This window comes from Triticum aestivum, chromosome 6B (genome assembly GCF_018294505.1).
Source record: "Triticum aestivum cultivar Chinese Spring chromosome 6B, IWGSC CS RefSeq v2.1, whole genome shotgun sequence".
Taxonomy (NCBI): Eukaryota; Viridiplantae; Streptophyta; class Magnoliopsida; order Poales; family Poaceae; genus Triticum; species Triticum aestivum.
The window spans coordinates 714,814,422-714,826,288 of NC_057810.1; the positions used below are offsets into that span (position 1 = coordinate 714,814,422).

At 42.1% G+C, this 11,867-nt stretch overlaps 1 protein-coding gene across 1 annotated transcript; it reads left to right on the forward strand.

The window, feature by feature from the left end:
• Positions 1–1,189: 1,189 nt before the first annotated feature.
• On the forward strand, positions 1,190–4,615 carry LOC123139926 (receptor-like protein EIX2). Its single transcript, XM_044559643.1, has one exon. The coding sequence runs from the start codon at positions 1,436–1,438 to the stop codon at positions 4,274–4,276; it is 2,841 nt and encodes a 946-aa protein (XP_044415578.1). The 5' UTR covers positions 1,190–1,435; the 3' UTR covers positions 4,277–4,615.
• Positions 4,616–11,867: the final 7,252 nt, after the last annotated feature.

Consider the following 11,867-nt stretch of genomic DNA (forward strand, 5'->3'; position numbering starts at 1 on the left):
GCTTCAGAACTATATCTATTTTTCGCTGACATTTGCACTGTCAAATCATGCAATTACTGTTCCTACTATCTTGAATAAATAAATCAGTATGATAAAACTTCAGTGGTTGCTCGCAAAAAAAAAAAAAAAAACTTCAGTGGTTGAGTCAGTTGTAGCTAGTGTGCCAAATTAGCAACACAAGCTCATGTTTCTAGACCGTAACACAAGCAGAAAAGTTTCACACGTCGCCGCAACCCCTCATGTTCTGCAGGCGAGCTGCTGACAACGACGCCTCCGTCGCACTGAAGCGCCTCATCATCTACTTACCCCACAGGTTCGCTTCCCATTTCACGTAGAGGGAGCAGAGCAATTCAGACTTGTCGCAATATGACGTGCCTTACCAGTGAAGGCACAAATCACAATATGCGAGCCACCCTATTCATAACCTTTAATGGAGAAAATGAATCAGAGAGAGCTAATTACTGAACACTGAACTGGCCGTGCCGTGCTCGGCGCGGTCGATTGTGGAAATCATTCGGCCATAACTTGACTTCGACTAGAAGAAAAGTATGCATGCAGTGCAAGAGAAGCAGTATGCATACAGCATGACAAAGACCAAGACGTGGACTAGCTTTGCTTGTAGACCATGCAATGGGAGTGGCCGGTAATTGGCCAACATGATAAATCCTGGTGATTTTTTTGATTATTTTTGCCGATTGCAGAGTACTGAGAGCCATGCATGAGTCCTTGTATTTATATGCCAACACTAAAAAAAACTCTCTAGACCTTAATGCTAGATGTGTTACCTGACCCACAATGTGCAGATATTATTAGTGTAATTGAGATAAATATTACAGCTGTGCATGGTGGGCTGTCCGAATCAACAAATTTGTGTATTTAAGGAAGAGGGAGGGGTTGCTAGATGTGTCTGAGATCTGACACACAATGTGTGTTATTGAGCGAATCATGGATACAAATTACAGCTCCAACTTCTGCCGTGCTGTGCATGGTGGGCTGTTCCAATCAACAAATTCTAGCCACAACTTGAGTATTGGAAAAGTATGCATGACAAGACCAAGACATGGGTTGTAAACCATACTCCTATACTGCGGTTGTGGTGGAACTTGAATAAGAGATAAGCTGCTCTGCCATCCATTCTCCTTTCCATCCGCCATTTCCAATCAATATGGCTAAGCTTGTGCTGCTCATCCGAGGAGCTGCACTACTGCTTTGTCTATTGATCTTCCAAGTAACATCCACTTCCCATGGCCAAGCGAGTGGGTCGGGAGCCTGCATCAGCAGCGAGCGAGATGCGCTTCTGTCCTTCAAGGCAAGCCTCCTCGACCCTGCTGGCCATCTCTCGTCATGGCAGGGTGAGGATTGTTGCCAGTGGAAGGGAGTCCGGTGTAGCAACAGAACGGGCCATCTCATCAAGCTCAACCTCCGCAACATCGACATGAAAGACATGTACACCATGTACGACTACAGCTACAAAATGGTTGACTACAGCTACCCGAACTGGAGCAGATCATTGAGCTTGTCGGCAGGCGAGATGAGCTCTTCTTTGGCTACTCTACAACACCTGAGGTATCTTGATCTGAGCGGGAATGACTTCAATGGCACAAGCATCCCTGTGTTCTTAGCTTCTCTCAAGAACCTAAGGTATCTCAACCTCTCGTGGACAGGATTCAGTGGGAGAATACCTTCCCAACTTGGCAATCTCTCAAAGTTGCAATATCTTGATCTCAGTTGGAATTATGATTATTATGTGAATACGCCTTACATAGTGGATCTTGCATGGTTGCCACGTCTCTCTTCGTTGAGGCATCTTGACATGAGTTTTGCTGATCTTGGTTCTGCGAGAGATTGGTTTCGGAGTGTTAATATGCTTCCTTCTCTTAAAGTGCTTGGCTTGTCCGGTTGTGGACTCAACAGCACCATGTTTGCTAGTATATCACTTTCCAACCTCACACATCTCGAAGTCCTTCATATGTCTGATAACAACTTCTATACTTCACTCAAGCATGCATGGTTTTGGAATCTCAAAAGCCTTAAGGAACTTTACCTCTCCGGTTCCAGCTGGATAGGGTCTATTCCTAGTGATTTGGCAAACATGACGGCCCTTCAAGTCATAGATTTAAGTGGGAATCAGCTCATGGGTTTGATACCAGAAAAATTGGAAAATTTGTGCAATTTGACCAGAATGAGGTTCAGTGGTAACAACATAGGTTCGAGCATAGGGGAGTTCATGAGGCGATTACCAAAGTGCTCATGGAATACATTGCAAGAATTTTCGGTGCAGGATGCAAATATGATCGGGAATCTTCCCAGTTGGATTGGTAACATGACCAATCTCAGTGTTCTTCATGCATCTAAAAACATGTTGAGTGGCTCTCTACCTGTAGGAGTTGGAGCACTGAGTAATTTGAAAAGTCTGATCCTTGGGAACAATAACTTCAGCGGTGTGCTCTTGAAAGAACAATTTGCAAATTTAGGGAAATTAGAGCTTTTGGACCTCAGCCACAATAACTTCAACGGTGTGCTTTTGAAAGAACAATTCGCAAATTTAGGGAAATTAGAGCTTTTGGACCTCAGCCACAATAACTTCAGCGGTGAGCTATTGAAAGAACATTTTGCAAGTTTAGGCGCCTTAAAGAGTTTGAACCTTAGTTGCAATAACTTCAGTGGTGTGCTCTCCAATGAACAATTTGCAAGGTTCGGCAACTTAAATCTTTTGGACCTCAGCAGTAATAACTTTAGTGATTTTCTCTTGAAAGAACAGTCAGCAAGTTTAGATAATTTAAAGCATTTGGACCTCAGCTATAATAAATTAAATAGTGTGCTCGTGGGGGAACATTGTACAGGCCTATTGAATTTAAAGTATATGGACTTGTCGTACAACTCTTTGAGATTAGCTATCAACCAAAAATGGGTTCCTGCATTTAGGTTGAAGTACGCAATATTCCGGTCATGTCAATTGGGCCCTAGATTTCCTGAGTGGCTTAAATGGCAATCTGACATTGATGTTCTTGTTCTCAGTAATGCAAATCTTGATGATGTTATTCCTGATTGGTTTTGGGTTACATTTTCCCGAGCTTCCTTCTTGCAAGTATCAGTAAACAAATTGCATGGGTCAATACCATCAGATCTACAACACATGTCAGCTGATCATATATATCTCGGATCCAATAAGTTTACAGGTCAAGTCCCACAGTTGCCTATAAATATAGTACGACTGAACCTATCTTCAAACTCTTTATCTGGTTCATTGCCATCAGAGTTAAATGCTCCATTACTCGAAGAGTTGTTGCTTGCAAACAATCAATTCATAGGCACCATCCCGTCGTCTATATGCCAATTGACTAAACTGAAAAGGTTGGACCTATCAGGAAACCAGTTAACAGGAGATATTATGCCGTGCCAAAAGGAACTTGTTCCAAACTCTACAGATCAATTTGTCTCTGACATGCTGAGCTTAGCCTTGAATAACAATGATCTCACTGGTGAATTCCCTAAATTTCTTCAAAGGTCATCAGGATTAATGTTCCTTGATCTTTCTTACAACAGGTTATTTGGAGGATTGCCAGAATGGTTACCCCAAAAAATGCCACACATGAAAATATTAAGAGTGAGATCAAATATGTTCAGTGGTCATATTCCTAAGAGTCTCACTTCCCTTCACGATCTTCATTATTTGGACATAGCACACAACAAGATAACAGGAACCATACCATGGTCTTTGTCAAACCTGAAGGCAATGATGACAGTGGTGTCGCAGGACACGGGGGATTATATTTATGAAGAGAGCATACCAGTAATCACAAAGGACCAAAAGCGTGACTACACCTTTGCAATTTACCAGCTATTGGTTGTTCTTGATTTGTCAAGTAATAGTTTGGGGGAACAGGTTCCAGAGGAGATAACTTTACTTGTTGGGCTTACCAATCTGAACTTGTCAAATAATCAACTCATAGGAGCAATCCCAAAACAAATTGGTGATTTAAGGCAGTTGGACTCACTCGACCTATCCTTCAATGAGTTTTCTGGTGCAATACCATCAAGTTTGTCAGCTTTAACTTATTTGAGCCACTTGAACTTGTCGTACAACAATCTGTCCGGTGCAATACCATCCGGACAACAGCTACAAGCTCTTGATAACCAGATGTATATCTACATTGGTAACCCTGATCTTTGTGGAGATCCTGTTGGCAGGAACTGCTCAACACATGACGCAGAGCAAAGTGGCCTCGAAGATATAGATCATATGCCATCTGTTTATCTTGCCATGAGCATTTGATTTGTGGTGGGTCTGTGGACAGTTTTCTGCACCATGTTGATGAAGAGAACATGGAGGGCTGCCTTCTTTCAGTTTGTTGATATGATGTACGACATGGTTTATGTTCAAGTGGCTATAAGGTGCGCTCACATGATGGAGAAAACTCAAGACGGTGCGCCATGAAGTGCCCAACTCTGCAGCAAGCGAATTGTGTGTATCCAAATATTATTTGTATTTTTGTACCATATCCATATTTTCAGCTCTAAATTAGCCTTGGCTGGACGGTCTGTACTATACTGTATTGTTATTTGTATGTTTGCACCTTATCTCTATTTTAGCTCTACATGAGCCTTGGCTGGACATCCGTACTGTATTTTATTGGTAGTTGTATGTCTGTAATTTAACAAATGAAGTGTATGTATAGGGTTTGCTGTATTGTTTAAGCTGAAGAAAAAATTTACTACCCTATAACTGCACTCTGGATTTTCGTGAGAATGCCATCTGTTGGCCCATATGTGAACAGACTTGTTGTAAGACGTGTCCCAAAAAGCAAAAGTGAAATTTAGAAAAGATTTTTTATGTCTACATGTGAGAAGAAATGGAGATTTTAGTACCCAGTAACTGAAGCCAGTACAGGATAATAAGTACGAGTAGTAAAAATTAGCTGGTGCTCACGATGGACATGTAGAACAAGGGAGAAAATTTGTGAGCAGTGAGAAGCTGCGTTGATTACTGGGTCATATGATGGCAGATTTACTTTGTACCATCCCAGAGTCAACACTAACTTTGTAATATGAAACCCAGCATTTTCCCAGGGAAAATCGGATGAACTGCAGCAGACATTTTGGTCTTCAGTCTCATGCGAACTCACACAGTTAGAACATCCAAGAAAACAAACTGAAAAATGGTAGTAAAACAATGCTGACAGTAGGCGCTCCCTGTTTCGCAAGCAAACAAGCAAAAGGAGACATATCATATAAGGATCTCTGTTTCAGCAAAGCTACCCCCAGGATTAGCAGAGTACTCGAGGTTCGGTCAGTCTGGTGACATTGACATGGCACATGGACAGAAATTAAGAACCACCAGGTGATCCCAAGTATATAGATCGATCGAACACCAACGCCTCGAATCAGCTCCTCGGGCATCAGTTCCAAATCAGCTCAGCCGAGAGATGTTCTGCTTTCACTCGTCATCTGGAAAAGGGGATTCTGAATCAACAAATTCAGGTTGCCAACTGCACCCAGTGCCACAAATTCATGTTGAGTGTGATGCAAAGTTTGAAGTTGGGGAGCACATCTGGTTCTTACCACCACATGCGACAAAGCAACATCCATCGCGCCACAAGTACTCCCTCCGTTCTAAAATAGATGACCCAACTTTGTACTAACGGAGGGAGTAACTGCCAGCCATGGCCAAGGATAGTGGACATACAGCACTCACCAGGAGTGTCTTTCCAGACTTCTTGACGCCGAGATTCCATGACTCTGTAGCATAGCACGGGCGATATTGCTCACAGTATCTACATGAGAAAATAACCATCGCTTAACCACAAATTGACATATTGTAAAACAGGTGCACTATGCAATACAGTAAAATTATACAAAATATTGTAGTCTTTTGGAGTAAAGGAAGAAAACACATGTATTACATTACATGACAAAGGATCATCTGGTCAAAACAAGGATCTCCAGCCTCACACTCTTCTTTTTCCTCATGATATCAAATAGTACAACAGACACATTCCGGTCGGTGTCTGTCTTTGCTCACTCTGAAGAATCAGCAAGCCGCGTATTAAGGAGATGACAAGAAACCATTGCTGGAAATGATCATACATTTCTGACGAAAATCAACAATGCCATGTTAAGGAAAGAAGTATAGCTAGCAGCCCTGAACCTAACAGAGGCAACAGAAGATATCAAGCACATTGATGGTACGGTTTAAGATGTTTCTTTAAACAAATAAAATGCTTGATATTTTTAAGCATGGGCTAAAAAAACGGCGTACCCCAAACGAAGCAGCCGGCGTCTCCTCCCAGCTCCACCGACGACAGCGAGTCCCGCTTCTGCCTGCCGGCGTAGGGAGCGAGCAGGGGCGAAGCCAGTGTACTAACCCAACGATTTTTCCTGGCCGAGTATATGTATACGTATACGTACTTGCATGAACCCAGTGAAAAATAATGGTTGAACCGATCAAACTTAGAATGCAACGCTAGAAGCACAAAAGCCCGTAAAATGAACTCCACCCGCGCTAGCCTGCCACGCAAATTCGTGGCTTCCTGCCTCTTCACATATTCTCTCCACCCCTAAAAAAAAGGGTATTCCTATTCTCCTGTACGTGTAGCCGCCAGCAGCATGATCTGTCGCCGTTCGCTTCGTCGACTCTCTCCCATTCGCCTCCATGCGCCGGCGACGAGCCCCGCCGACAAGGGTAGGTCTGAGTGGCATGGCAAGCTTGCCGCCTAATGTAAACCAAAAATTCAAGGTACCGAGTCGCATCATCAGATCTCCTCTCCGTTAAACATGGTCTAATTGTTATTCCCCGTATTTTGATTGATCTAGGCTATGGGATGGTATTTTTCAGATGTAAACTAATCACGAGATTGAGAAGGTCATCCATTAGGGCTAGGCAAAGTGCACCAAATACCACTCCAAGTAGTGTTCCGAAGCCCTATACATAGAGGAATTGATTAAGACGACTTATGATCTGATTTATAGGAAGAAAAATTTGGAGTAGAAATTGTGGGGAACAAGATGATATATTAACTATATAAGGGGCTTCACAGGTTACCGCTTAATTTGGATTATACACTGTTTGACGTATTTTTGTACCAAAGTTCATAATACCAGGGCAGCACTCCATGACGTGTGAGTCCCACGTGCCAAAAATTATAAAAAAAATAGTATATCAAATATTGTACTCTATTTGTAGAGTTCATCATGTAGAATGCAGTGGTGCAAATAGTTTGAAGTTTTACCTTTTGGTTTAAGAGGAATAATTATGAGAAGAGGGAAATACTCATGTACAAAGCTAGCCAGGTTGCTAGTTGATGTGTACCACGTCACCTGTTGCATGCATGCAACCTTTAATTTTCCTTTTCTACTGCTAATACAGTTCTGCCACGATCAGCCAAGGTACACAGATTTATTTGATTACAACGTAACAGAGCAAGGCCCGTATGGCAGGGCTATATTTATTGGCGTTCAAGAAATAACAAAGAGGAAGAAACGCACACGCAACCTTTGGATAGATTCCCTTGCCGTTTAAGCGCATGCGTTTTGCACCGCCTTGAGCCACGGCCGGGCGCCTATATAAGGCCATCCAACCTCACGCAGCGGGGGCGGACGCCAGCCGGGCCACGGCCACGATGAGAAGAAACAACAAGCCCTAGGCTGCGCGTCCCAAACACGGAGGACTTGCACGAGAGCTGGCCAAGAAGCAAGAACACGCCGAGGCTATCGTCAAGTTTCTCATCTAATCTCACCTAAGCACTCGCTCGGAGTACGCCGATTCGCTAAACAAAACAGCGACGCCGTAATACCGTCTAGATGCCGAGGTACCCTCCATATACAAGATCAACTTTCCACCTATCCTCTAAAAAAAAGGAGGCCAGCCGCGAGAAGGGCACGAGGAAACAAGAAGCCCAGGCTGGTCGTCCCACACATCGAGAACTTTCACGGGAGCCGGCTGAGAAGCAAGAACAAGCCGAGTTTCTTGTCTAAGTCTCATCCAAATTCCACTTGAGCACACGCTGGAATTACGCCGATTCGTTAAACAAGACAACGGCGCCGTAATACCGCGTAGATGTCGAGGTACACCACATCGATCTTCCACCAATCTATCAAGTTTCTCACACATGTCTCGCCTAAGCTCATGCCGGGACTACGCCGATTCGCTAAACAAGACAGCGACGCTGTAATACCGCGTAGATGCTATGGTACACAAAGAAGTTGCACGGGAGCACGCGAGAAGCAAGAACACGCCGAAGATCTCGTCAAGTCTCTCACATATATCTCACCTAAGCTCACGCTGGGAGTATACTGATTCGCTAAGTAAAACAGTGACGCCGTACTACCGCGTAGATGCCGAGGTACACCCCATACATATTGATCTTGTGCCAATCTCTTCAAAAGACGGCGCCGCAAGAGACGTCATCTAATAAACCAAGAAAGAAACACTATAGTGATTTCTCATAGACAACATGATGAAGCAAACCACGCTCATCTCCTTCGTTGGTAAGCAATCCCATCAAACCTTGTCATCTTGAAATCTTTCCAAATCTTCGTCTTCTTGATCCTCTTTTCTGAAGACATATACTACGGTAAATTGATCCGGTGAACATGGTAGCACCCAGAACTGTACCAGTGAGCATCAAATCCTCCATCAAAGCGAGTCTAAAACCATTGCTTCATGCAAACTGTGGCTGAGCGTACTTGGCTATGGCCAAGTACGAGGGAGTCAAATACATACACATTAATTTTGTCCTATCATGATGTGACGAGATTAATAAAATATTATATCAATTTCCCCCTTGTGAGGAGGCGAGGTTACAAATTATACATTGGTTTGTCTCTCGCAAGAGAACGAGATAAATAAAGTATTACTCTTTTCCCCCCTCACAAGGAGGCGACGTCCATACAGTTCCACATTGATGTCGCTCCTGCGGGGAAGTGAGATTGATTTCGTTTTGTTGGCAAGCATCATCAAATGCATCTGTGATATATTCCACATCGACATCTTGGCCGAGTGTCGACGAGACAAAAGGCTATGCACACCATTATCTCCATCATACGTCTAGTGCTGACGAGGCTGGATGAAATTCTGGCCAAGTGCCGACGAGGCCGGGTCACCACTCTACCGACATGTCACAAACCTACCGGATTGGACACACCGTTGCTGGGCACCGACTAGGCGATAGCAACATACACATGTCTGCGTTCGATGAAGTCAGGGCATCACATGACTGGGTACCGACGAGGCGAAAGTCATCCCCTTCATCGACACATCCTGTTGGTCACATCAACATGGCGATAGTACTCGTGACTGGGTTTCGGCGAAACAAAGCCACCCGCACAAATATCCACATAAAATATCACATGCATATGGATGAGCAACACATGACGACGACCATCAGCGCAGCTTAATCGAAGGTATTCCGTGGGATCGACCCCATGGATGTAATTAACCGGTTGCTTGCAAACGCACCGGGAATCGGCGAACTACACAATCTTTCCAAGTCAGATACTCCTTAAGCATAGTCGCAGAAGGCAAAATAGGCAAACTCCAATGGGAGCATGTAACATTCATGTATTTGTAGTCGTACGATGATGAATAAAATACAGAGTTCCCATAATTTATTTCCGCGTTTGTCATGTATTTTGTTTTCGAAACATACACAAAGAGAAATTGGTGATACTAAACTTAGACTCAGTCCAAACTAATGATGCGGACAAATAAGATATAACTTTTCCTCTGGGCTATCAACTTCTAAAGCTAGCACTAATACTGTTTATTGTCACAACATATGTGGACAGATGCTTTTCAGCTATGAATGTTGTGAAGAAAAAATTGCAAAATAAAATGGATGATTGGCTCATCAGTGATTGTTTAATTTGCTATGTAGAGAAAGATATGTTTTCCGCCATTAGTAATGATCTGGTGTTTGATCTTTTTAAGTAGATGAAAAATGAAAAGAGTTCAGTCTAAAATGTGAGTGACTTTACAACTTCTTTCGCTTGATGATAATTATTTTTAAAACTTGTCAAACTAACTTATCATTTCTTTTATGTCTTTAGGAAGATGAGAAGCTACAAGTTGAGTTACAAACTATTTTTGGTATTACTCTATTTATAATATGTAAGGAACTGGATTTATAATTTCATCCGACAGGTATGTCTTGCACTCTTTAGCTTTTAATGTAACACAGTACTAGCATAGCCCGCGCGGCGGCACGCCGCGCCTGGTGATGCATTATATTTATACGAATCATAAAGGCCATTGTTATATTTTTAATGACAGAATCGCATAACTAAAACCCAGAAAGAGTTTTAAAAGATGGAAATAAGTACATTTATTGCAGCAATGTATGATAAATACTGATGAACGGAAGTGTACACGCTACTAATAAGGTCTACTTATTGGCACATTATAGAGACCGTTCTATGGAACATACCATATACAATGATGCAATTGCATGAAAGTAAATGATTGCGGATGGCCTAGTTGAGTTAAATCATCCTAGTTTAGCCCCCTGTAAGATAGTTTGTAATGAAGTAGTCAAGAGCTTTTGCAAATTCCTCTACCTGTCCAACGGGTGTCTTAGCTCCTTTGTATGTAATGATGGGATCATCTCTCTGAGGACGTTGGGGTACATGCGAAGAAGTGCCAAGTCAGAGAAATCATTGCATATTATCGCCAAGATCATTGTTTGTCTTGCAAATTCATTCTGTTGGGTACTTACTTGCTAGCGAGCCATTTTGAATTTTCATGCCAGTGCGGTGGCATTGCCGCGCCTATTGATACTTTATGTGAGAAATTCTATGTACAATAATATTAAACTTCATATACCAATTATTTAATTATTTTATTCACTTTTACGTGTTCACTTCAAATTTTATATTATGGTGTATGTAAAAAAATTATATTGGTACAAATGCTATAATCTTTCATAAAGAAAATTTTTATTGAATGAAAAGAGTCAGTACATTAATTGTAAATAAAGAGAATACATATTGATATTGCATGATAAATTTTTGATTGGTAATTCAAGGCATCCTTGTTTGACCGCCCGTTGGTTTTGTGTTCGTAATGAAATGATAGCTGAGGAAGTTCACATCAGTAGTTAACATGATAGAGCTTGTATATGGGGCAGTTGTTCAGCTTCAGTAAGAAAAACAGATTGTTAATGCCTTGCAATTGCTTCCGGCTTTTCACCCCGTAAGGGTCTTATTATGTAAGTTAATAGTATGTCATCCAAATTCATCATAGCTTGATGAATCCATACAATAAATATGAGAAGGGATCGTTCAAAAAAAATATGAGAAGGGGTTAAAACCATATCTCTAGTATTGATGCCTACATACAACAAATATGATAAGGGGGTAAACCCATATTATTTAGTCTTGATGCTTGCATAGAACAAATATTAGAAGGGAGTAAATCATGGTCATCCCAAAAACCATATAATCAAATTAACAGCAGATGCAGCAAATGACACGGGACGATGAAGAATATATCAAACACCGGAACCGCCGTGCGTTTAACGGTTGCAAATTCCTGCACCAAGGACATATAGTAAATGTTTGCAGCAATAATGGAAGGGATACTACACCTTAAGAGCACAAAAATGAACCTGAAGCTAAATAACACCAATCAGTTAGTGGCCATCTCTGAACCTTTAGTCTACAAGAAAAGGTTTAAAATAATCGACAGAAGCAATCCCTATATGGATTATCAAGAAGAAAGAGGATCAGGAGAAACCTTGTCTTATCACATAGCAATGATAGCACCAGAATTTTGACCACTTGCAAATCTCCCTCGCTGTTGAGCTGCACAAAAAAATATGAGAGAGAGAGAGAGAGAGAGAGAGAGAGAGAGAGATGATCACACGAACCTG